This window comes from Aquila chrysaetos, chromosome 16 (genome assembly GCF_900496995.4).
Source record: "Aquila chrysaetos chrysaetos chromosome 16, bAquChr1.4, whole genome shotgun sequence".
Classification (NCBI taxonomy): Eukaryota; Metazoa; Chordata; class Aves; order Accipitriformes; family Accipitridae; genus Aquila; species Aquila chrysaetos.
The window spans coordinates 1,389,831-1,413,841 of NC_044019.1; the positions used below are offsets into that span (position 1 = coordinate 1,389,831).

Below are 24,011 nucleotides of genomic sequence, written 5' to 3' on the forward strand. Positions count from 1 at the left end.
GGACACGGCCAGCCCCGGCCCCCCCGCAGACCCCGGCAGCCTTCCGGGTATTTTCTGCCGCAGGAAGCCGGCCCATCCCCTGGCTTCGATCCTGCAAATCCCACATCCCCATCGCTGCACCCCGCGAGGTGGCCATGATCCTGATGCGCAGCCGGAAAGGTGCTGGGGCTGCAGCCGGGAGGTCCCCTGCCCCAATTCCCTAGATCGGCACCCGCGGGCACGGGGGCTCGGCGGCCCCGCAGGCTCCAGCTCTGAGGACGATACCCGCGATGGCACCGTGTGTATCCCAGCTCAGAGAGGTGACGCTGCTGGGTGCTGCCCGCAGGGCCGCCAGCCGAGCAAAATCTTCAAGGGCAGGCTGACACCTCCGAGCAGATGGGAATACCTCCTGCAGCCTCGGACGTGTGGGGAGCGGTGCGGGGGTATGGCGGGTGCCTCCTGCCACCCCGTGGCGCCGGGCACGGAGCCCTGGGCACAGCCCTGGGCAGGATTCGTCCAACCCCACTAGCCAGAAGGACAGCAGCACCCGTGGCCAGGGCAGGGCTGCCGGGCACGGCCAAAACCCCAGCATGCGGCCAGGACCAGCCCTGCCGCCATCTGTCCCTGTCGCTGCTCCAGCGCGGCAGCTGCCCTGAAACCCAACGCTGCCTGCGCCCAGGCGGCGCGGGCGTCCCCTCTCCCCCGGCCAGGGCATTCCGCAGGGGATTAGCTCCCCGGACCCCAGACACGCAGGCACGGCTCCCCTGCAGCCCCCAGCCCGGTGCTGCTGGCACCGGGACGGCGCTGTGCCCAGCCACGGGCCACGGCCACAGGGCGAGGTGCTGCCCCTCAATGTCACGTCACCCAGCTCATCCCACCTCCTCCAGTGGGTCCATGTGGCACCGGCACCCGCACCAGCAAGCACCGCTGGCACCTCCAGCCCGGCACTGCCCGGTGCGACGTTGCTCCGTGGCCAGCACATGGCTGGGGATGCTCAGCCAGGCAGAGGCTAATTCCCCGGTGCCGTGAAGCGAGAGCACATCGAGGCCCTGCGGGGTGCTCCGGTCGGAAGGCAAGCAGCCCTCGTTAACCGTCCGCTGCGCATCCCCGCAGGGCGCTTCCCACGAGGGCGGGGGGGGGGCACCCGCGCCACTTTAACCTCAGCTCCCCCCGGCCGCCATAGCCTCACGTTCCCGCTCTGCGGCACGGCCGGAGCCCACCACGGGATGCTCTGCATGCAGTACCTGCCCGGGGCTGGGGGCATCGGACGGAACCCACCCCTACGCAGGGAGGAGAGGAGGGCAGGGCTGGCGGGCACAGCAGGGGCCCGTTGGTGGCAGTTGCAAAGCCACCCAAAGGGGCTGGGGTCACGGGGGGTGGCTGGCGGACCCCGGCCACCCTGGCCATTGCACAAGTCCCTGCGATGCCCAGGGACAGGGTCCTGAGGGGAACCCCAGCCCCGAGAGCCACCACCGGCTCCCTGCAGCCCGTGGGGACACCGGTGTGCCCAATGCGCCCTTCGGCCCTTCCTGGTGCGGCTGTCCCCCCACCTCCACGGCAGCCCCACGGCCATGCCAGAGGAGGGGGAAGGATGGGTCTCGGGGCTTCTCCTCATTGCCAACAGGTCCCTGTGCTGAGCAGGGAGGCAGCCGTGGCCCCAAGGCCACGATTGCTCTGCGGGTGCTGGGTCCGGCAGGCAGAGCGGCTGCCCGAGGCCACTGGCGTGCCATGGGGTGCATGGGAGGGTTCAAAGCCCTGGGGGTGCTCAGAGCCCCGGCGCTGCTCCCAGTCCCGCTCTGCCTCGTCACGTCTCAGACGTGCTTCGGAGCCGAGCCCTGTCCCGTCCCACCCAGCTCCCGGGATTCCCCTCGCACCTGGATGACAGGGACAGCGAGCAAGCATCCCCGGCACAGCCCCGGCACGTCCCGGCCGCGGGCGCAGCGCTGACGCACACCCTCGGCCCCGGCTCGCATGCATGGGCAGGGAGACACAGGTGATGCGCAGATCAAGCACCAGCAGCACCGCACCACGGGGGTGGCCAGTGCCCCCCCGGCAGCCACCGACAGCAATGACGCCCGGTCCCCCGTGGAGAGGGGGGGTCCCTGTGGTGCTGCTGCCCACAGCCACCCGCACCCTGGCTCCAGGCAGCACGGGTGCTGTAGCCTAAGGCTGGCTCCTCTCCCCGCCGGCTTACAGCCAGCAAAACACAGCCGGCAGCGCCGGGGCAGGTCAGGCACCGTCCCACGGCGGCCCACGCGCTGCCCGGAGCTCCGCTTCGGGGACGGGCCTCCAGGGCCAGGCAGGAGCAGGGCAGGAGGGGCACAGGCAGCAGCGCAGCCGGGAGGGCATGGCCGGATGCTCGCGGTGGGTGCTGGGGAGCAAGGGACATGGCAGGGCATTGCCCACCCGGCTGGGGCCACACTGCCTTTCCACCCGCTCCTGGCAGGGCTGGTTCGGGAGGGGGCTGCGCCCGCTGCCCAGCTAACCTCCCCAGCATGGAGGACCAGCCCCCCTTCCTGGGGTCCACACTCCTCCGAGGCACCGGGGGCATGGGGGCAGCCATGGAGGAACCGCGCCAGCCCCTGGCAGAGGCCGCCGAGCTCCTGCGGCTCAGCAGCCAGCCGGCGGTGACGTGCCAGGCCGAAGAGCAGCAAGGGGAACTTGGGAGATGGGATCTCGTGGCCAGAGCGGGGCCAGAGCCGGGGAGTTTCCAGGGTTTAAAATACACGCGGAGGAAAAAGCCTGAGCTGCTGCTGTGCCCCGGCACCCCCACAGCAAACTTTCCGTTTGGCTGCGGTCACGGCACAGCCCCCAGCAGAGCGAGGGCAGGGGCAGGCAGCACCTGCCTGCCATCCATCTGGGCAGCGCCGGCAGCAGCGACAGGAGGTGCCCTCGTCCTTGGGGTGACCCGTGCGGAGCCGCCAGCGCCGAGGGCAGCCGGCCCAGCCGTGCTCCCGAAAACCTGTCTGCTAGCATCACGCTGGGAAAACAGAAACCTGGCTCAAAGGCAGGGCAGGGGGCTCTGCGCCTGCTGGGATCCGGCCTCTCGGGGAGCAGGTGCCCAGCACCTCCGAAAAATGGGTCCTGAGCCTCACAACGCGGATGCGGGCACCTACCGGGGCTGGGGCCGTGCGGGATCCGGCTCCGCTCCCAGCAGGCTGCCTGTGCTGCTGCCCGTCCCTGCTCAGAGCCCTTCGACGAGCGAGAGCTGCGCTAACTATTTTGGACATGGCACCACGGGACTGTCACATCACCGCTCCGCACGTCGCATCACGTTGCTCTGACGGTTTCGCAGCAGCAGCTCTGCTGGCGTCCCCGCACTGGGAGAGCTCCCGAGCTGCCTGCTCCCAAACACAGGCGCTGGCTGGCAACCAGCTCGCCCTGCACCCTCCCTCTCCGCCGTGCCGGAGGGAGAAGGGCTGGAGAAGCCAAGGCAAACCCAGATAAGAACAAACCCCTGCCTGCTCCCTGCCGTGGTCCTCGCCCCTCTGCCTGCCCGCAGGGCGGCATCCCACCCGGGTGGCTCCGCAGGGCGACGCTGCCCCGTCTGCCCTCTGCCAGCCCCTTTCCCCCCCCAGCACCACCAGCTGCCCCACACCACGGTGGGTCCCGGTGCCTGGATTGCAACCCCGGCCCTACTGGCGACCAGAACACGGCGCATCTGGGGAGGCCAGGGGCTCCGACCCACGCTGGGCAGCGAGACCTGGAGGGAGCAGCCTGGGCTGCTCAGCCATGTGGGTCACCCAAATGAGAAGGATCGGGGATGGTCCCCGGAGCGGGATGTGCTGCAGAGCCGCCCGCGCTCCCCCAGCACCGTCCTCTGCTCACGGTAGAGAGCCAAGCACCTCCCCGCAGCGGGAAACCAAACCACGCAGGGGGTACGGGGGGCCCGGCTGACCGCAGAAGAGGCCGGCGCGGCCGGGAGCAGCCAGCCCCCCTCCCCGGGCAGCGATGGCCTCAAGAGGGAAGGAAAGGCAGAGCCGGGCTGCGCGCCGGGGCGGGCGGGAAGGCTGCGGAGGCGGCGAGCGGGACACAGACAATATGTCTGCAGCGCAGGACGCGCCGTTCGGGCAGCGCAGCCGGGGATCTGCAGCCGGTTTGTTCAAGAGCCGCCGAGAAAGGGCGAGCGGCATTTCGGCATTGCCGGGAGCCGGCAGCGATCTCTCCCCGCCTGCGAAGGCCCGGGCGGCCGCGGGCGATGAATCACGGGCCCGGTGGCGGGCACCGGGGACGAGGGGGAGGGGAGCCGCCTCTCCTCTTCCTCCATCGGTGGGAAGCAGCTCTGCCACGGAGCCCTGCTTAGTCACAGCCCCGCGCTGAGAGCGAGCGGCCCGGCGGGGCCAAAGAGCGCTTGGCTGGAGCCCTGCAAAGAAGAGCCAAAACAAACCCTCGCCCCGAGACTCGGCCCCGCCAGCCACCGCCCTCCCCGGTCCCCCGAGCCGAGGGCCGGAGGCAGAGTTCATCCTGGGGCAGCGATGGGACTGGACCGGCTGGGACGTGTCCCGAGTCCCCGTGGCGGGAGGCGAGGGCAGCCGGCTCCGGGCAGGCGGGGGGGGGGGGGGCAACCCCTGCACCCCTCAAAACCCACCGGCAGCGGCTTCTGCCCCAGCCAGTGCCAGTCACCCCTGCTCGCCCCCCCAGCCAGGCTGCCGGACAGGCGGTGACCCCGGCACAACCAGGGCGCGGACCCCAGGGCCACCCACGCCCCACAGCGCGAGTGGGGCTGCCCTGGCATGCAGGCAGGCCCCCCCCCCCGCCCTGGCCACCCCCCAGAGCAGCCTGTCGGGCCAGGGCGTCGGGACCCGGCACCACATGCGGCAGCGGGACTGGGGGGGGGGGGGGCTCGGGGCCCGGCCGGCATCGCCCACCGGCTGGTGGGGAAGAGCAGGGGCAGGCGCCGCCGGCCCCGACACCCCCCCCGCCATGGCGGGGCCGCCCCCGGGAGGGCTCCCCAAGGGCAGCTCCCCCTGCACCCCCCGGCGGCGGGGCCGGGGGCTGCGCGACTCCGTCCCACCCCAAGATGGAGGGGCCGTGCCCGGGCTTTGTCCCTCCCGGCAAGAGACCCCCCCACCACCACCACCCCCCGGCCCCCAGCCCCGGCAGCGCGTCCCCCCCACCCCCCCGCCACCTCCACGGCTCCTCCACCGCCTCCCCGGGCCCCCGCCCCGCTCCGCCGCCCGAGCGGCTCCACGGGCGGCCCCGCCGCATCCCCCGGGCCCGGCCGCAGCGGCATCCCCGCCGGCATCCCCCCACGGCCGGCTCCCGCTCCCCCACGCCCGGCTCCGGCTCCCGCTCCCCGCCGCGGCTCGGCTCCCGCCTCCCCCCCTCCGGGCTACGGCGGGAGCGGGAGGGAAGGGGAAAGGCGAAGAAGAAGAAGCCGGGAGAGGGTAAAAGAGGAGAGTACATGGGGGAGGGGGCTGGGGCTCGACGGAGAGGCTCAATCTCCATGGAGTGGCGGGAGGAGCGAGGGATGGCGAGCCAGTGGACGAAGCGCGCCGTGCGAGCGAGCGCCCCCCGCTCCCCCCGGCCCGGCGGGGGAGGACGCACGGCGCTCCCCGCCCCGGCCCCGGCCGCGCATCCCGCCCGGCCCCGCGGCCCCGGGCTGGGGGGGGGGGGGGGGGGGCGAGCAAGGGGATGCTCTCTGCCCGGGCTTGCCTCGCCCCTGCCCCCAAAGGCGGCTGTCCGCAGCCCGGGCCCGGCACCGCGGCTCTCCGCAGGGCTCCCGCCCGCCGGGTCTCGGCCGCCCTCCCGGCAGCCAAGGCTGGGACCCCACGCCCGTCACCCCGGCCTCAGGCCTGCCCTGCTACCTGCAACCGCAGCGCCCAGCATCCTCCAGCTTGGCTCGGGCACTCATCCGTCTCTGGCCCCTCCTCTCCCAGATTCTGGGGCCTGCACCCACTCTTCCCACTTCCCACATTTTAGGATGCTCCGGTCACCCGCAAAGCCCTGGCCCTGCGGCAGACGCCCACTGCCCTGCCCTGCCCTGCCCTCGCCGTGGCCGGAGCCACGACCAGCACCGCAATGCGCAGCCAGCGCCACTCGGATCAGCTGCCCGATTTCCAGGCACCCCAAAGAAACATCGATTTCCCCTCCCGGACCCCCACCTCGGCTGCTCCTGAGGCCTCGAAGCTGCTTCCCTCGCCACCCACCCGTCGCATGTGAGCCTTAGTCACCGCCAGCAGCAGCCCCCCCGCTCCTGGGGGTGAGGGCTTCGCCCCCACACATCCCACCCTGCCTTGATAACAAGCAGATAAGGAGAGGCCTCCCCCGCTTCCCAGACAAGAGCAGAGGCCTCGGCTCAGCCCTGCTCAGTGGTGAAACTCCTCCTGGCCTTGCAAGAAGCAGGGGTGGGCCAGGAGCGCGGCCCCCATCCCTGCCCCACGCAGCATCCCACGGGGCGGCCGGAGCACACACACCCCGGGCACGGGTGCCTGCCCGCTGCAGCAGCACATCCGAGGGCAGTGGACATGCAGGCAGCAGCAGCCGGGGGGGAAACACCGCTTAGGGCATTGCAGGGGCAGCAGGAGCCAGGGACACCTCCCTGTTCGCTGCATGGCTGGCCCGGCCCGGGGCACCCTGCAAAGCACCAGTCTCCCGGGTTCACGGGGACGACGAACAGATTCGGTTTTCTGTGGGCAGCGCCCATCAGAGATGCCTGTTTTAGGGATGATATCACCGCAGGGCCAGGAGATCCCCTGCCACCCCATCCTCCTTCACCTACCAGGCAAACAGGTTTCCCGAAATCCCAGCCCTCTCCTCCGGAAGCGTGTTCCTCTGACTCAGGGGATGGGGAGCGGGCAGGAGGGCTCCTCGGCAGACGGGGCAGCCCCGCTCTGTGCCACTGCAGAGGATGCCGTATGGCCCAAACCGCCCCGAACGCCCCAGAGTCCCGAACTGCGGTCAAGCCACCACCTTCCCCCAGTCCCCGGCCCTGCCACCCCGCCGGCTGCTCGCCCAGCTCAGCCAGAGCAGAGGCTTCCCCGAAACTCCTGGCAGCCTCACCCACTGGCTGACTCCCCGCCGGGGAATGCTGCGGGGCCGAGCCACGGCTCCAGGAGCTGTGCAGCCCCGGGGGGATGGCAGGGGACAGGAGCGCACGTGGCACAGGAGCGTGTCCCAGTGAACCCACAAACACAGGGGACACCCCAAGACAGGGAAGGGGAACAGTCCCACTTGCACGCCTGCATGGCCGAGCCTCCGAGGAGGCTGCAGCAGTCCCATGGCCCCTTATTTCCATGGCACGCAAGGGACCTGGCAGAGCAGGGCTGGGGCCACCCCATGACCTGCTCCGAGGGTGCCGTTGGGCAACTTCCAAAGCCCCTTTGCCTGGCAGGGTCACGGCCCTGTGGGTCCCAGCAGGGCAGGCAGGGAGCCCAGCACAGCATCGCCCAGAACGGACGAGCATCCCGGGGCTCCAGGACAGCCTGGCACCCAGTCCAGCCATGCCCATGCTTCTTCTCCCCACCACGGGGCCAGCCTGGAGCAGGGGGCATGGTGAGGAAGGGGCAATGGTGGGCGTACAGGGCCTGCGGCTGTGCTCCACTGGTGCTCCCGATGCGGGCAGCGATGCAGAGGGCTCCTGGCTGCTGTGCCAGCCCGAGTCGATGGGCTTACACAACAAGCAGAGCATTGATCGATCGCTCCACTGCAGGCAGAGCCCCGCTGCGTCGGGGTTCCTGGGTGCAGCCCCCCCTTTCCCGTGGTGCTGGGAACAGCCACCCTCCCCGCGCTGATGGAAAATCCGATGAGCTCATGATGAGCATGCTGCCCGGCCCCAGCAGCTGCATGCCCCAGAGCTCCCCGTGCTCCTCAGCCCCTCGGCGTGGGGTGCAATGCTGCCACGGCTCCCTCGAGCCGGCCTGGGGAGGGGGCTGCACCCAGAGGGCTGGGGCCCAGCCATGGCTCTAGCCCCCACAGCATGCCCAGTGCCTCACCCTGATGCTGCCTGTGGGGAGCCAACAGGGTGCCGAGCACCCCCAAATCAAAGGATAATTACAGCTGCGGCTCAGTCACTGCCCCGCCAGCGCGAGCCGACACCGTGGGAGGCTGGGTACAAACAGGGATGAGGACGGCAAACAAACCCTGCCGGCATCCCCGGGCAAAGTACCGCGCAGGACACCCCATCCCACCCGCTCCCACACCGCTCCCCACCCCTCTGTCCCACACCTCCCTCCTCTGACCCCAGGACTTTGTCCCCACCCCAGGCTGCTCCCACCCTGCTGCTCTGCGTGGGGCGGTTTCGGGGTCCACACAGGGCAGTGGTACCACGGCCATGAGGGCTGATCTGAACCCCTGCCCCCAAAATGCTCCAGCTGACCCCCACTAGCTATGGGGCAGTGACCCAGCAGGAACCCAGGGACAAGGGTCTGTCCCTGCATCCTGCCCCGGAGCACACGGCTGCGGTACCAGCCTGTCGCCGGCAGTGTGCCGGGGCAGCCACCAGCCCCTGAGCATCTTGCCACGGGGCCAGCATCACGGCTGGCTGCAAAGCCCTGCTGCTGCAGGACAGTCCCCTGTGGGTGCAGGTGACAAATGGGCCAGTGATGGGCTGAGCCCTGCCCTGCCCTGCCGCAGCCCTCACCCGCTCTGTAATTATCCCAGGCCGCATCTGTAATTAGCGCCCTGATGTCATGGTGTCAGGCCTGGGCAGCCCCACGCACTCCCCGCCAGCCCCACCTTGGCCTCCAGCCCCAGCGCTGAAGGAGATCCCAGCCCTCCAACGCCGTCCCGAGGAGCTCCTGCCTGTCTCTGGCTATCCGCGCTCCCCACTAGCATCGCTGCTGGACCCCCATCCCATCCCTGCCCTGCAGCACCCGAGCTGCTGTAGGGCTGGATCTGGCCCCCTGGCCGGTGCAGGGCTCTGCCGCTCCCCACTCCTCGCCGTGCTGGCCCTGCCGGCTGGCTGCACGGCTGCCACCCTCCTGGGGACGGATCCTGCCTGGGCAGGAGAGCGGCCACCCCCTGCCCTCCTGAGCCCCCCAGCCTGGGGCTGAAGGCAGCGCTGCCGGTCCCCCACCCCCCTCAGCACAGGGAATGTGCTGGAGCGGCCCCGGCAGCTATAAATAGAGCAGGAGGCGCAGGCCGGTCTGGGCGGCTGCTGCCCCTCGGCCGGCGTGGGGGCACAGGCAGGGTGGGGGGCTGCAGCAGCACCCCCGGGTGGGACGGGAACGGGGAGGAGGGCGAAAGCCCCGGGCGCTGCCGTCCCGCCGCAGGGACGCACCCAGCCCTGTGCCGGGGGGGGGACGGGAGGGGAGGCCCCCACACAGCCGCCGTGGAGCAGCACCCGGCACTTTATTGCGAGGCAGGCAACCGCGCTCCCCACGGCACACGGGACGCCACGTGCCCCTTCCCTCTGCCAGCGCCCCGGGCTGCCCGGCACCGTAGCCACCTCCACCTCTAGCACCCACGCAGGGGCCGGGCTGCACCGGTGACGGTGAACCGTGCGCTCAGCACCTCCGAGGGCGCCCGCGTCTGCTGGCCTGGCTGTTGCCCGCCGGCAAAGAGGGTGAAGGTGCCGGGCTCGAGGCGCCAGTCCTGTGCCCAGACGGCACGCTGCTCGGCCGCCACCTGGAAGGACAGCTTGGTCTCCCGGCCGGCCGGCACGGCCACGCGGCGGAAAGCCACCAGCTGCCAGCGGGGCACCGGCACGGACGACTGCTCCCACCGCAGGTACAGCTGCACCACCTGCCCGGAGGGACGGGAGTCAGCGCTGACGGGACCCCCCAGCTGCCCCCCTGGCAGGGGGGACCCCGGCTGCAGCCGTACCCCCTACGGCCGCATCAGTGCGGAACGGAGGCGCTCACCTCCTCGCCATCCCTCTGCCCCGTGTTCTCCAGCACCACGGACACGGAGAGGTTGGCACAGACGGGCAGCGCTGGGGGGCTCAGCACCAGGTCCCGGTACTGGAAGGTGGTGTAGGACAGCCCGTAGCCAAAGGGATAGAGCGGGGCCTCCTGCCCATAGTACCGGTACGTTCGCCCCTCCATGGTGTAGTTCTCCATCGGTGGCACCTGAGGGACGTCGGGCCGGTGGAGTTGGGGCAGGGCTGGGCAGGCATGGTCAAGGAGCAGCCCCACGTCCCACGGCTCCCTGGCCACCGAGGCAGGGAAGAGCTACGGGATCCGCCGGCTGCCCCGGCCGTACCTGGTGCATGCCTGCGGGCCACGTGGCCGGCAGCCTGCCGGCTGGGTTGGCCCCCACGTCGCCCAGCAGGACCCTCGCGATGGCGAGGCCGGTGGCCTGGGCGGGGAAGAAGCACGCCAGGATGGCCCCCACGCCCTCGTGCGCCTGCGCCCAGCTCACGTCCAGGGGCCCCGCATTGAACAGCAGCAGGATGACGGGGCGCCCGGCGGCTGCAGGGAGACAGCGGTCATCGAGACCCCGCACCAGCGCTGCTCAGACAGCTCCGGGGTGCCCCATGGATGGGGACCGCCTCGGGGGGTTGCGGTTCCCCTCCTTGCGCCTCAGCCCATCACCACCCGCTCTGGGCTGGCCCCGACCCCCAGGACACCAACCAGCCCCCAGGTGCCGGCACGCTGCCCTGGCCAGGAGCAGAGGCCCTACCCGCTTCCACGGCATCCTGCAGCAGCTCCAGCTGGTGGCCCGGCAGGGACAGGTCCCTCCGGTCCTTCGCCTCCGTCTCCACATCTGTCCCTGCGTGGGGACAGCCAAGGGACAGCCCCTTACACCCTGCCCGGGGCACCGCGGACAGATGGCGCAGAGGGGCACCGACCGCCTCGGGGGGCCGATGAGGACCCGTTCCTCTCCCAGAGCCGCCCCGGATCTGGGGTGCTCCCTCTCCCAGGCCATGCCCACCCAGCGCCTTCCCCGCTCCCACCTACCTGTCCCCAGGCAGACCACCACCACGTCGGCTGCCCCTGCTGCACCCACCACCTCCGCCCGCGAGTACTGCTGGCACTGCGGCTCACGGCAGCCTGCCGCGAAGCTGACGTTGGCCGGCAGCGTCTCCAGCCCCCTCCTGCACCAGGAAAGAGCAGAAGGCATGGGGGCTGCTGTGCCCCAGGGTTGGGGCACCTTGGGGACACCCCCCCTTGCCCCAGACCCCCGTGAATGGTTGAGCAGCTCCAGCAGCAGACCCAGGCAGCGCCCAGGACCAGGGGATGGACGGCAGCACCATGCTGTCTCACCGGGGAGTGTAGATGTACCGCGGCTCCGGCACCGGCGCGTAGTCCCCGAACAGCACCCGGGGGTTGTCAGCGAAGGGACCCACCACCTGCGGAGGGCAGAGGGGTGAGGGTGGGCACCGGCAGCCCTGTGCTACGCAGCCTGCGGCTCTCGAAAGGAGGGGACACCTGCGGGCCCGGGGTACAGAGGCAGCAGCCCCTGGGTCACTGTGTCCCCCCTGCCCACCTCCGTGCGTGGGGCTCACCGCGAGGTGCTTGCCGGGCAGGTCCCGAGCCCGGAGGGGCAGCGTCCCCCGCGCGTTCTTCAGCAGCACAAAGCTCTTGACAGCAGCTTCCAACGAGAGGTTGCGGTGCTCGGGGCTCTGCACAGCGCTCAGGTCCAGGGCGCTGTAAGGGTTCATGGCCGGGGGGTCGAACTCCCCCAGCCGCATCCGTGTGTAGAAGAGGGGCCGGACCCGGTCACGCAGCATCTGCAAAGACCCCGACACCAAAACCTCGGTTGTGCTTGGCGGGGGCAGTGCTGGCTCTGTGCCCATGCCCTCGGCCCCATTTCCCCCGGCTCACCTGCAGCGTGATGTTGCCCATGGCCAGAGCCTGGGGGATGTGCATGAAGACGTTGTTCCTCATGCCATAGGAGAGCTCCAGGTTACAGCCGGCGTTCATCGAGGCTGCCGTGCCGGAGAGAAGGGAAACCGCCCGTCACGGCTGCGTGATGCCCGGGGACCCCGCGCCCGTCCCGCGAGCTCACCGACCGCCGTCTCCAGGAAGGTGCGCGTGTAGTGGTGCCCCAGCATGATGAGCTCCAGGGCCCCCTCGTCGCTCACCACGTAGCCCTCGAACCCCCACTCGCCGCGCAGGATGTCCGTCAGCAGCTTCTTGTTGGCACAGGCGGGAACGCCGTTGATCCTGTCGGAAAGGGGATGGGGCAGCCCAGCCGGCCGGGCACCGGCCACCCCGCGGGCAGCCCAGCCCGCACGGCCCCCGCCACGCTCAGTACCTGTTGTAGCTGCACATGAAGCTGTAGGAGCCGGCGCGCACGCACGCCTGGAACTGGGGCAGGAAGGTGGTACGCCAGTCCCGCTCCAGCACCTGCAAGCGCCGCGGCAGAGAGGGGTCAGCGCCCGGGGGGCTGCCCGCCGTCCCGCGGCCCCGTTGCTCTCACCTTGGCGTCGAAGCTGAGCCTGGAGACGGGGATGTTCTCGGGGCCCCCGTGCACGCTGAAGTGCTTGCAGCCGGCGCTGGCCTTGACGTAGCGGGGATGCTGGCCCTGCAGCCCCTGCACGAAGCTGCGGGCCAGCTCCCCGCTCAGGAACGGGTCCTCCCCGTAGGTCTCCTGGCCCAGGCGCAGGCGGGTCACCGCCGGGACCCCCAGACCCACACGCCCCCGCAGCCAGCACCCCAAGGAGCTGCTGCCACCCTCCGGCCGGTCGGCCACGGTCCTGCGTGGCCTGACCCCCCGCCCGGGGTCACCACCACTCCCCCCCCCATGCTGGCACCTGGTTCCTGCCCCACAGCGGGTGCCTCATGATGTTCAGGACGGGGCTGAAGCAGCTGAGCCCCGTGTGGTCACCGTAGCGGCCGGTGGCGGCGAAGTCGTTGTGCTTGGCTCTCACCTCGGTGGCGGTGGCGTTGGCCACCCGGTAGACGAGCTCTGGGCTGTGGAGGGTGGGGGGGAGCGCGGAGGCGTCGAGGCGGGGGGCGCAGGTCCGTCCCGCGGGACCACATCCCGCACCCCCGGGGTGCCCCGTCCCCGGTGCCGGTACCTGAAGGCGGCGGCGAGCCCCAGCGCCTGGGGGAAAGCCGTGGCCCAGCCGGGAGCCTCCGCGTCGCCCCGCAGGCACTCCGTGTTCCAGTTGTAGGGCCCGATGCCCAACCGGGGAACGGGGGGCGCGGGGCCGTTCCCCATCGCTCCCCCCCTCGCCACCTGCGGGCCAGCGGCGCTGAGCGGGCAGAGGAGGAACGGGGCGGGGGGGGGGGGGGTCCCGGGGCCGCCCCCTCACCTGCAGCACCAGCTCGGCGGGGCTCAGCCGGCCCAGCAGGTCGTCGAGGCGGCGGTGCCAGGGCAGCGCCGGGTCCTGGAAGGGGAAGCGGGGGAAGGGGGTGGGCTGAGCCCGCCCCGGTCCGGCGCCCAGCGCCGCGCACAGCAGCACGGCGGCGGCCCGGAGCCCCGCCAGAACCGGCACGGCCGCTCCCGGGGTCGCCGCTCTCCGCCGAGCGGGCGGGAGGGCTGCTGGGCGCGGCATGGCACGGCTCGGTTCCCGGGATCAGCCGGGCCTCTCCCGTCCCGGCGCTCCGAGGCCACGGGCGATGGGCGCGGCGGGGCGGGGCGCGCTGCAGCTCGGCCCTGCGCCCGCCGGACGGGGCGGGACGGGACGGGACGGGACTCGGCGGGGGGGGGGGGGGGGGGTCCCGGGGCGGCGAGTCCCGGCCGGCGGCACCGGAGCACCGTGCAACGTGCAGCCAGGCCCTGGCTCCCGTCCCCTGGCTCCGCCGCGGTGGCAGGTCGCGGCGTTTCGCTTCCTCGCCCCCCCGCCCCCGAGCACCTCCCGGTGCGGGCACGTCTGTGAGCGGGAACCGGCAGAGCTGCCCGGTGCAGCCAAACCGGCTCCCGGGGTCACCCCGGCTGCAGCGGGGCTGCCCGCGGCTCCGATGCTGCCGGCAGCGGAGCTGGCAGGGCACGGCCCCCTGCTCGGGGCTGGGGGGCAGAAGGTGGCCCACTGCTGCTCCTGTCCCGCACCCGGGGCAACGAGGGGAAAGGCCTTCACTAGCACGCTGTGCTTTAACGAGAGCCACGGAGCGTGAGTGACGCCAGCGCGGGTCCCCTCTGTGCCCCGCGGTGCCTGGTGGGATGCTGCCAGGGACCCTGGTGCAGTGACCGGGGACACAGTACCTCCGGTGGGCACCTGCAGACGGGAGCAGCCGCGGTGGCTGTGGTCACGCTCTCGGTGCCCGAGGCTGCAGGTCCTCCCGGCCGTGCCGCCCAAGTCCCACACTTGCAGCCTGGGGACACAGTGCGGGGCCGGGCGGTGGCTCCGGCGCGAGCACGCCGGCGGGGCTGTGGCCAGACCCAGCACGTGTCCCGCCGCCCGGCCAGGTGACTCCCCAGCCAGCGAGAGCCAGCGCTGCGTGACCCCGAGCAGCATGTGGTGGCTCGGGCAGCCCCCGGGCACACGGCGATGTTTGCTCTGTGGCTTTCCCCACACGGCCGCTCCCACGAGACAAACGGCATGGTGATGGCCAGGGTTTGGCTTGGCACCGGGCAGCCCGGGCCCGTAGAGACCTGTATCTCCACATGGGCAAGTTTGGTGGCCGCCTGGCTCAGGAGGCTCGTGCCCACTCCAGCATCGTGGCCGTGGCATTGTGTGCTGCATGCCGCAGGGTCTCCGCTGCCCCCACCTTCACGCTCCCCTGGATGTAGCTCTCCAGCTGGGAAATGCACAGGGGGCGAGGGGAGAGCACGAAACAGCCATTTGCCTGCCGGTGCTGGGGGCAGGAGGGGAGCCGGTGCTGGCAGACTGCTCCCCTGCGCTTTAGGGCTGGGAGATGGGGGAGCACAGACACCTCAGCATCTCGCTGGCACCATGTCCCGCTCCTGCCAGGGACGGTGGCGACGCTGGCAGTTCCCCAGCCCTGATCGCCCACGCCAAGAGCTGGTATCAGTCCTCGGGGCTCACAGCCTGCCAGCAGCCGAGCGAGCGCAGGCTGCGCCGTCCCGGGGACGTAGCCATGTAAGGCAATGCCAGCGAGTCGGCCGCAGCCGTCGAGAGCCCGGCCGGCCCCCACGCTCCCAGCACTGCTGCTCGGCAGTGATAGTGAGCGATCCCCCAGCTGCTGGATTCCTGAGCGGCCGGCGGGGGGGGGGGGGGGTCCCGCTAACGGCTCCCTCTGCGCCCACAGCATACCCTCCCACCCGCCACGCAGCCTCCATCGCACCGCACCGGCTGGAGCCACCCTTGAGCAGGGGTCAGCAGCCAGAACTCGCTCAGCGACACGTCTAGAATAGAGACGTAACTGAATAAATAAATAACGGCCAGGCAGTGTCCATCGGGGAGCAGAGGCTGGTGCTCGGGCGGCCGCACCGGCTGAGGAGGGTCTGTGGGAGCTCGGTGGTTCCAGTAAATATTTACTGCAGTCGCTCGGAGCCCCAGGCCAGGCTGACCCCTGTGACACCCCAGTCCTCCGCCACATTTCCCCGCGGCCGCATCTCTCAGGCGTGCGAGGCGTCGAAACCCTGCACCGACCAGCTCCCGTTCCCACACCGGGCCGCAGCCCGAGGCTCCGAGCTGGCCGGCCCTGCCCCGCCAGCCCAGGGCTTGCTCCGTCCGCCCCGGGGCGGGGGGAACGCCGGCTGCCCTCTCCCCAGGAACCAGCTCCGGCCAAGACACCAGGGCCAGCGGCTGGGCGGGGAAGGGGGCCCCCGCCAGCCCGGGGAACCTGACCCCGGGCAGGCCCTTTGGCGACAGCCCTTTCCGTGAGGAATTCCTCATCCAGCCAAAACCCCTCGTTGCCATCACCGGGGCTGGGGGGGGGGCCTCCGCAACAGCCGCCGGGTACCCGCGGGCCCGGGCCGGTGTCCCGCCTTCACCCGGGGCCGGTGGGAGGCAGCAGCGCCGCAGCCACCGGCCCCTCACCGGGCGGGCAGGGCTCACCCGCCGCCGGCGGAAGCGCTCACCGCGACCCCGGGGGCGGACGGGCCCGGCCCCGGCGGAGAGACCGGCCCGGCGGGCGGAGGCGCCCCCTGCCGGCGCGGCGCACCCCCCCTCCCCTCCCCGCGCTTGGTTCCGCCCACCCCCGCGCCTGCCGGGAGCGGCGGTCAGGTGACCCGCCCCGCACGCCGGGATTTGTAGGCGCCCTACCGTCACGCCGGGAAGGGTAGTGCCGCCCCCCTCCCCGTCTCCCATGACAGCGCGCATGCGCGCAGGGCGGCCGCGTTGCACTCTGGGGCGCGTAGTTCGGCTTGGCGGGCGTGGCGTGGCCGGCGGCGCGGCGCGGACTACGAGTCCCGTCGTGCCCCAGCGGCGCGGCTCGGCTCGGCGCGGTGCGGGAGGCGGCCGGGCCGGGCCGGGGAACGAACGGGCCGGGCAGGATGTCGCGCCAGGCCGGCCGCGGCACCGAGAGCAAGAAAATGGTAACGGCGGGGCCGCGGCGCCTGAGGAGCCGGGCGGGCCCCTGCGTCGGCCGCGGGGCGGCCCGCCGGCGGCGACGGCAGGACGCGGGCCCGGGGCGGGGGGGGGGTGCCGGAGGAGGCGGAGGCCCGGCCCGGCCCGGCCCGGCCCGGCCGTCGGGTCCAGGCCCGGGGCGGGGGCCCGGCTCTGCCCGCCTCGGTTCGGGGGTCCGGCTCGGCGGGACCTGCCCCTCCGCCGGCACCGCCCGCCCCGGAGGCCCGTCAGGGGTGCGGAGCCCGCCGTAGCCCTTCAACGGGCTCGGCCTAAAGCGTCCGGTACCCGCGGCGGCGCCCGAGGGGAGCTCCCGTCCGTCACCGGCAGCGCAGGGCAGGGAGAGCCCGGTGCTGAGGAGCCGGAGAGCCGGCTGCTGCCGTGTGTCGGGATCGGAGACCGGGCGGGAGCGGGACACCGGTGCTGGCGGGAGCCCGACAGGGGGAACGCCAAGGCTTGTCTCACCTCGCTCTCTTTTCTGCTCTCTAACCCCATTCCGTACCGGCAGTCCAGCCGAACCGAGAAACGAGAGGTGGAGAACGAAACCGCAGAGCTGAGGTCTGATTCTGGGTCAAACCAGATCGGATTAATTCAATTTTAATGCAACGCCAGTATTCGAGAGCAAGTAATAAAACCAAAAAAAATCTGGCTTTTCTCCCTCTTTGGCCATGTTGACAGGCTGGTTCAGGCAGCTGCCTGCTCCGGCCCCCTCTGCGCCATGAGGGGTTCTCTTCTAGGGATTCAACTTAAATACAGTGATTTTTATTTAAGGAATTGGCATTGCTTCATTAGGATTCTGACATTTTTGTAGCCACGGAACAGTTATATAGCATTGAGACCGTATGCTAGTCTGCGATATGAAAAAATAGAACTAGTGGAAAAAGTGTTAGGCACTTTAATTCCATTAGATGGACCAAAAATGAAGAGTTCGTTCACAAATATGAATTCAGAAGTTTGCCTTGTTATAAGAGTTTAAAGCTACCCAAACAGCAGTGTTGCAGGCGATAACTATGACCAGCACTGGGTTTGCATGCTTTGGGGCTGATAACAGTAGGTGACGGCTTCGTGGCTTTACACAGTAAATGACAACATCTTGGACTGGTAACAGCTGGGTTTCCTCCATCCATTCACCCCTTACTCTCTCCAGCTGCCAAGCCCTGTCTTTACTAAAATTACTGAAATCCTTAAAAATAGCATAACCTTTTTTGCATGTTTGTTAAATTCTCTGCCAAATGTCTGACTCTGCCAGTTGAGCTAAAGGAGACTTCCGCCTTGTCGTTCGCTCTTGAGTAACATCTCTCCTTCCAAGATGAAAGCAGAATTGTAAATAAAAAAAACCCAAAGATTGTGTCAATTCTTTAGATCTAAAATTGGGCAAAAGTACCAAGGAGCCTGACTGGTTCTTTTCATGTGCTTAAAGCCTTTTGGTAGTTAATTGCTGTTGACCTGCTGAATTACAATGACAAGGTGGAATTCCCTGTGTCTTCTAACAAACCCAATTTCTATTTGTTGAATGTTGCAGTTTGGGAGTGATTCCTCCTCCTGTTTGTCTTGGCTTTGTGTAAACTTGTTCAGAATGAAGTGCGATCAGTGTTGTCACTTAACTCTGATGTTGTCTCTTTTCCCTTCCTTTCTGCCTGCCTGCTGCTTTCATTCTGTAGTATTGGTATTTGCCATTCATTTCACCTTCTGCATCTATGCATCTCATGGTAGGTGATAGGCTTTTAATCTGAGATTAGACTCTAATGTTTCTGAATGCTAAAACTGAAAGCAGAAATAAATAATGATGGTTTATTTGTTCCTGAAAACACTTCCTTCAGGTTCTGTGAAAAGCTAAAGCCTATTGTAGCTTTTTGTTTTGCAGCCTTTAATGACCGTGATAATCACTGGTCTGGCTTAGTGGCTCCCAAGAAAATGCACTTTGACGTAGTTGCTTCAGGTCAGGGATCGGTGATGGTGGTGGCTGGGAGAGGAGGCCTCTTCCCTTGGTGTTTTCTGCAAATCTGGCAACTGTGCAAAGAACACCCAAGTAACTTTGATCCTAGCCAGGCACAGAAAGCGGATGTGTGCAACACAGATCTGCTGAGCTGACCTGAAATCATCCTTGCTGTTCCTCTTCTGGGTGTGAGGAGCTGATTTTAATGTATGAAGCAAATTATGTGCCTAGATAACTTTCTAGGGACCAGATGAGTCTTGTTTTTTCTTGGTAGCAGAATGTAATAAATCCGTGAATGGAGGACTGTTTTTTGCCCTGTTGAAAGGACTAGAAATGGAGCCTAATAAGTGTTGCCCATTTGCAGTGTGTTTATGAAACACAGATAACAGACAGCAGTTTGAGCCAATTTTCACCTCTAGGTCAATAGTTGAAATAAATTCAGGTCCCTGGCAACTGCACATTTAGCCATCCAGAAGGTGGTCGGTAGCACACCAAATGACCTGGAGGTGTCATTCCAGTTATCTGGGGATGTGCTCGTTAAAGCAGATGCTAATTGGCAGCTGACGAGAGTTGCTAAGAATGGCTGCAGAGCGTGAGCAGCCTCCTGGCTTGCCTCTTCAGGTCAGATTCAGGACACATTAATGGGAAGTGCTGTGTGTGTGGAGAGAGGGAGAGAAAGAAAGTGCTCCGTCCTTCCTAGTCAAAGAGGATTTCTCTTTCCAAGGAGACTGAAGTTGCCTTGCCAAAATATGAACTGGGATCTCTCCTTGTTAAGCAGCAAATTCCTTTGAGACAGCAGGTTTCTGTTCCCCCTCTCTGGGCCAACGGAAGCAGCGCTGGACACAGATGCAGCAGTGCTCAGTCAGTTTTCTCTCTGGCTTGCGCTAAATCCCTTTTGCCTCTGTCTAGAACTCAGAGCTCTTCACGCTGACGTACGGCGCTCTGGTCACCCAGCTGTGCAAGGACTATGAGAATGACGAGGACGTCAACAAGCAGCTTGACAAAATGTAAGTGGATCTGCTGCAGTGGAACCTTGTAGGAACTCGGGTTCACAGTAGGCACAGCTTTGTGTGCTGCTCTATGAATAAAATAAAAGCCTGGCAGACTGAATTTTATCTAATACCGATATTTCTCAGATTTTTTTTCCTTCATTATCTTTTATAAACGTTGACTGTCTTTCTAAATTTATGCTCTTCCCACTCTGCAGCTGTTTCTCTTTGGTACTTTCACAGGGGTTACAACATAGGTGTTCGGCTAATAGAAGACTTTCTGGCCCGGTCCAATGTCGGAAGATGCCACGATTTCCGTGAAACTGCAGATGTTATCGCAAAGGTAATCATCAAAGCACAGTTTTGTTCAGGTTTTGCTTGTGAGGACAGAGTGTTTGCTACTCAGAGGACTGTTCTGAGAGTTTGACTGAGATTCTGGGCGGAAAAGAGAGAATTAGATCCCCGAATACTGCTGACTGGTGGGAATTGGGAGAAAGGTGTGTTTTTTTCAAAACCCTTTAGTAATTTTGCAAAGATCAAAGCTGTGCTGCTGCTTCATGGGACATGTTCTTGTTTGTACTCTGTTTGACATAACAGATCGCATTTAAAATGTACCTGGGTATCACTCCGAGCATCACCAACTGGAGTCCTGGAGGCGATGAGTTCTCCCTGATCTTGGAAAATAACCCCTTGGTGGACTTTGTTGAGCTCCCTGACAACCACTCATCTCTCATCTATTCCAACTTGTTGTGTGGAGTGCTGCGAGGTGCCCTGGAAATGGTGAGCCAACATCTCTCTCCCAGTGAAATAGATATATGAATAACCAAGGTATCAGCAGATACTTTAATGTCTAGTCTGTGTTTGTGACTTCTGTGTTTGCTTTGGACTTGAAATTCATTCCCAGGAGAAAAGCAGAGCTACAGGAGCGCTTGGCTGCTGTTGTGTCTGGCAGCTGTGAGTCCCAGAGGTGCTGACCAAGCCCCTTCATCTTATGACCCAAGTACAAGCACTATTATCTCCTTGAATTTTTATGAAGCTTCAAAATCCTCACTTTGTAACTGCTGTGAGCCCTAGTTGGGAATTGGCTGGAACAAGAGAACAGCTGTGTCTCAAATTTAGGAGTCTATATTTAGGCTTGATTATCTTGCTTAGCTGAAATTTTTGAGGAACATAGATGGACCAGCGGGACGTGTAGCCCTGAGCGATAGGGTTAATCAGGCTCTGGTTTCTGCAGGGAGTCCCAGTTCTGCTGTAGGAGGTACATTTGCCGAGGTAAGGCGCCCGCTGTCCACCATGTAGGCCACAATGTATGAGGAGTATGTGATCTTGAAAAATAATGAGTGCTCCCGTAGAGCTCTGCGTTGCATGTCATGCCCTCAGAGTCCTTAAGCTGGTGCTTCACGATCAGACGGTTCCTAGAGAAGCTGGTGTTATGAGGGAGATAACAGCTCTTCTTTTTCCTCTTCCATCACCTAGGTTCAGATGGCCGTAGATGTAAAATTTGTCCAGGACACGCTGAAGGGTGACAGCGTCACAGAAATAAGAATGAAGTTCATCAGGCGGATTGAAGACAATCTTCCAGCTGGTGAAGAGTGAATCGCAACCCAGTCTCCCTTTGGGACTGGAGGGGACCACCTGGTTTTGGCCATTAGCTATCGTCACAGATCTGTAGGGATATAGTGCTTTCATCACAGATCTGTAGGGATCTAGTGCCCCTGTACATTCAGACTGACTTACTGACTGTTTAAGATGTTATTATATTCTTCTACTGTAACTTCCATCTTCCGTAGAAGACAATTGTCTGGTTGCTGTTTATTTCACAGGTTCATTCTGAAGCTTTTTCATAAGGTGATGTCTTTTTCGTATTCCCCTGGGGACTCTTTTTATGCTCAGTTTCTAATTGTGATGTTTGGTTGTGCGAGAACTGCTCAAACTCCAGAAGAGCTCCAGTTTGTTCAAATCTGATTGAATGTTTTATTACCAGAATTGGAGACCAAGCTGTGAGAGCCCACTGATTACTGTTAAATGCTGTCCTTAAAAGGAGAGGTTTAAAATTCATTTGGAGATAAGCACATAGTATTTCTGTAGACCAAACTGGCTTCCTGCATTTGATTCAGAAGTTAGTAGTAAAATGCAAGCTTGATACAAAGGGGTGATTTGGGAGAGCTGTTTGAGTTTTGGCACCAGGTCGGGGAGGCTCCTGTTCCCAGAGAGCCGTGGCATCGTGCAGCACTGGCAGATTCAGGAGGCCCGTGTGGCCTGGGCCTTTCAGCAGTTTCTCTTCCCCAGCAGTCTCATGACTCCCCGCTTGGAAGGGGAGGACCGTTAAATTCCAGTGGAGCAGCAGTAAATACTTTAAATGGGGAAACGAAAAGAGTGGCTAAAATGCCATTGGTCTTCTACAGTGTGTACATCCCGGGGGCCGCATGGCAAGTCCACAGAACAAAAAACAAAACTCAGACTAACGACTGGGAGGTATTAAATGCATTTCAGCAAGTAGAGTCTGGTCCCCTGTTACAGTGTATAAACACTGTAGAGCGTGGAGGTGGTGCTGGGGTATATTCTCACAGATGTTTAGGCTACAACAGAATTTCCCGTGTTACTTAAATTGGCAAGCTTTGGCAGTCTGCAGCACCTGCTGTTCTGTAAAATAAATACACAAAGTAGTCTTACATCTCAAAAAGCAAGGTATTGGAAAATCAACTTCCTCTGCGTCCTGTTCAGTGAGAAAATGCAGTCAGATGTTCAGTTCTCAGATCACTTTACATAGCATGAAGGCACAGATCCACAGAGAAAATTAGAAGCTTGATAATAAGTCAATAGCTCTTACTCACTTTCACAGGAGCTGGCGGCTCAAATACCTTTGTAGGTTTATGCCTGAGTGTAAGGTGAGAGAGAAAAAGCTGCCGCTTGTGCTGCCATTCATTTAGGTTCTCCAGACAAACGTTGGGCCATCTGGATGCTGGACGACTCGCCCCGTCCCTTTTTTTGCCCAAATGAGTACCTTTGGTGAGAGGGTTTGGATGCCGCATGTGATGTTTGTCCTGTGAAGGGGCAGCGTCACTGTAAAAGCAGTTGGAGAATGACATTGAGGAAAAGCAGTGGCTGGTGGGTTTTGGAGGCAGAGGTGCCACACGGTCATGTTGCAGAGATGAAAAAGATCCATCGTTTCTCATCATTGACCATTATAAGTCATTTTAAGGCTGCATTTTGAAAGCAATCGCATTAAAAGAATCCTGGTGTCAGCTCCTTGGTTTCCTCTTGCCTTTTTTTTTGGTGACACGGGTGCTGGTGTGGAGCAGCAGCTGAGCGGGGCTGGCAGGGTGACGGCAGCGCCGCACCAAGAATGTCTGGCTGCCAGTGCATGTGAAAGCTGCTGCCTGAAGGAAACCTGCCCAATATTCAGCGCACGGAGGGATTGTGGCTGGGGGTGGGACTCGGGGGCTGATGGGCAGCGCTGGGAAACCAGACAGTCAATGTTTGCTTGTTTGAGGACTGGCATTTTCTGCCCCGTGAATACTCGTGCATGTACGTTAGCAGCGACTCGCTACCGCCAGCCCAAGGCAGTCCGCTGCAGAGAGAGCTGAGGCATGCTATTTGTGGTCATTCTTAGTCACAAAAAAATCACCTCGGGGGGCATCTGTGCCCCCCTGTGCCAGCTCAGCTCGGCGCGGCGGCTGCTCCATGGCTGCCGTCGGGCACGCGGTGCTGCAGGCGGGAGCGTGCAGGCGAAGAACAGCAACTGCTGGCTCTCCAGGAGCAGGAGTTTGTGCCTCCCTTGCTTGTATCAACAGTGTAAATGCTCCCCAGGAGCCGGCGGCATGGGGGAGACACCCTGCAGCGTGCCGGTGGGCTTCCCCCCTGCGCCGGGGGGGCACCCTGCAGCCTCGCTCAGCCCCGAGCACTGAGCACCCCCAGGGCTGCACCCCGGCCCGCTGCCAGACCCGAGGAGAGGGAAGCAGCAGCTTTTGCAATAAAGTGGCTTTTTCTCTTTGGCTGGAGCTGCCAAGCGTCACGTGTCACCTGCCCGGCCGGCAGCGAGAGCCAAGCCTCGCCAGCCAGAATGGCCCCAAACAGCCCCGACACGCACCCGGGTCCTGAGACAGCCTCTGGGCAGCAGCTGCCCCCGGGGACTCTGTCCTAGAGGTTCTGGGTGGAAGCAGGCCCTGTGTCCTTGCCGACGTCGCAGCTAAAAGGGGGTTATTTTGCAACGGTGAGCTCGCGCCGGGTCCTTTTCCCTCCTTTGGCGAGCAGGGGAACAGGCTCGCCCCCACGGGGAGTGGGTCCCGGGCTCCCACTGCCGGCCCCCTGGGAATTACGGAGTTGTGCAGTAATTTGCTGGGGCGACTGGGTCAAAACCAGCCCAGACCCTCTGGAAGAACAAAAAGCAAAAATTGCATTAAGTAAATTAAAACTGTCTACTACCAAGTAGCTCATTGTAGACAAGGGAGAATATGCAAAAAGCTCTGTTTGAAACCTACTAAATACTACCATGTGCTGTTTATAGGAAACAAATGGCGAAAGGCATGCTGCATCAATAAAACCCTGAACATGGTTGGAGTTGGACTAAAGCCTTTCCACGGCTCTAGGTTATTGAATACCCTTCACTTTCATGTAGTGCCAGGCATGACCCCTGGACACATACCGCGAAGGGGAAAGTTGACTTGTGGGAATAATAGACATTCCTGGTGAACGATTTAACCTGGCAGGAAAAGAGGCGACTTTCAGCCTTTCATATCTCTGCGTGATATTAGAGATGACAATAGCAACAAGTCGAGGCGGGGGACGTGGGACATGGGGCGGGAGC

General features: G+C 64.6%; 2 protein-coding genes across 3 annotated transcripts; one reads left to right on the plus strand and one right to left on the minus strand.

Annotated features, from left to right (window-relative positions):
• Positions 1 to 9,251: 9,251 nt before the first annotated feature.
• Positions 9,252 to 13,474, minus strand: LOC115351699 (probable beta-D-xylosidase 2). The gene is made up of 14 exons (XM_030038746.1): positions 13,124 to 13,474; positions 12,887 to 13,047; positions 12,620 to 12,779; positions 12,286 to 12,456; positions 12,121 to 12,212; positions 11,872 to 12,029; positions 11,688 to 11,791; positions 11,369 to 11,593; positions 11,127 to 11,212; positions 10,821 to 10,957; positions 10,543 to 10,632; positions 10,123 to 10,331; positions 9,783 to 9,989; positions 9,252 to 9,663 (listed from the first exon to the last, which is right to left on the minus strand). The coding sequence occupies exons 1-14, from the start codon at positions 13,364 to 13,366 to the stop codon at positions 9,376 to 9,378; spliced, it is 2,331 nt and encodes a 776-aa protein (XP_029894606.1). The 5' UTR covers positions 13,367 to 13,474; the 3' UTR covers positions 9,252 to 9,375.
• A 2,649-nt stretch (positions 13,475 to 16,123) lies between these two features.
• TRAPPC3 (trafficking protein particle complex subunit 3) lies at positions 16,124 to 22,449 on the plus strand. 2 transcript variants are annotated; one of them, XM_030038748.2, is made up of 6 exons: positions 16,136 to 16,251; positions 17,941 to 17,988; positions 19,125 to 19,222; positions 19,448 to 19,547; positions 19,802 to 19,984; positions 20,681 to 22,449. In XM_030038748.2, exons 1-6 carry the CDS (start codon positions 16,210 to 16,212, stop codon positions 20,798 to 20,800), a joined length of 591 nt encoding a protein of 196 aa, XP_029894608.1. In that variant the 5' UTR covers positions 16,136 to 16,209; the 3' UTR covers positions 20,801 to 22,449. The 2 variants fall into 2 exon arrangements, with proteins under 2 accessions (XP_029894609.1, XP_029894608.1); XM_030038749.2 differs by lacking the exon at positions 17,941 to 17,988 and having other exon boundaries at positions 16,124 to 16,251.
• The last annotated feature ends 1,562 nt before the right edge of the window (positions 22,450 to 24,011 follow it).

Excerpts from the sequence above, each read along its gene's own strand:
- LOC115351699 (XM_030038746.1), bottom strand. The coding sequence starts at position 13,366 with ATGCCGCGCCCAGCAGCCCTCCCGCCCGCTCGGCGGAGAGCGGCGACC. Across the intron at positions 10,332-10,542 it reads GCAGGATGCCGTGGAAGCGG|CCGCCGGGCGCCCCGTCATC; the intron begins GTAGGGCCTCTG and ends GTCTCCCTGCAG. Across the intron at positions 9,990-10,122 it reads GGCCCGCAGGCATGCACCAG|GTGCCACCGATGGAGAACTA; the intron begins GTACGGCCGGGG and ends GACGTCCCTCAG.
- TRAPPC3 (XM_030038748.2), top strand. The coding sequence starts at position 16,210 with ATGTCGCGCCAGGCCGGCCGCGGCACCGAGAGCAAGAAAATG. Across the intron at positions 19,548-19,801 it reads CTGCAGATGTTATCGCAAAG|ATCGCATTTAAAATGTACCT; the intron begins GTAATCATCAAA and ends TTGACATAACAG. Across the intron at positions 19,985-20,680 it reads TGCGAGGTGCCCTGGAAATG|GTTCAGATGGCCGTAGATGT; the intron begins GTGAGCCAACAT and ends TCCATCACCTAG.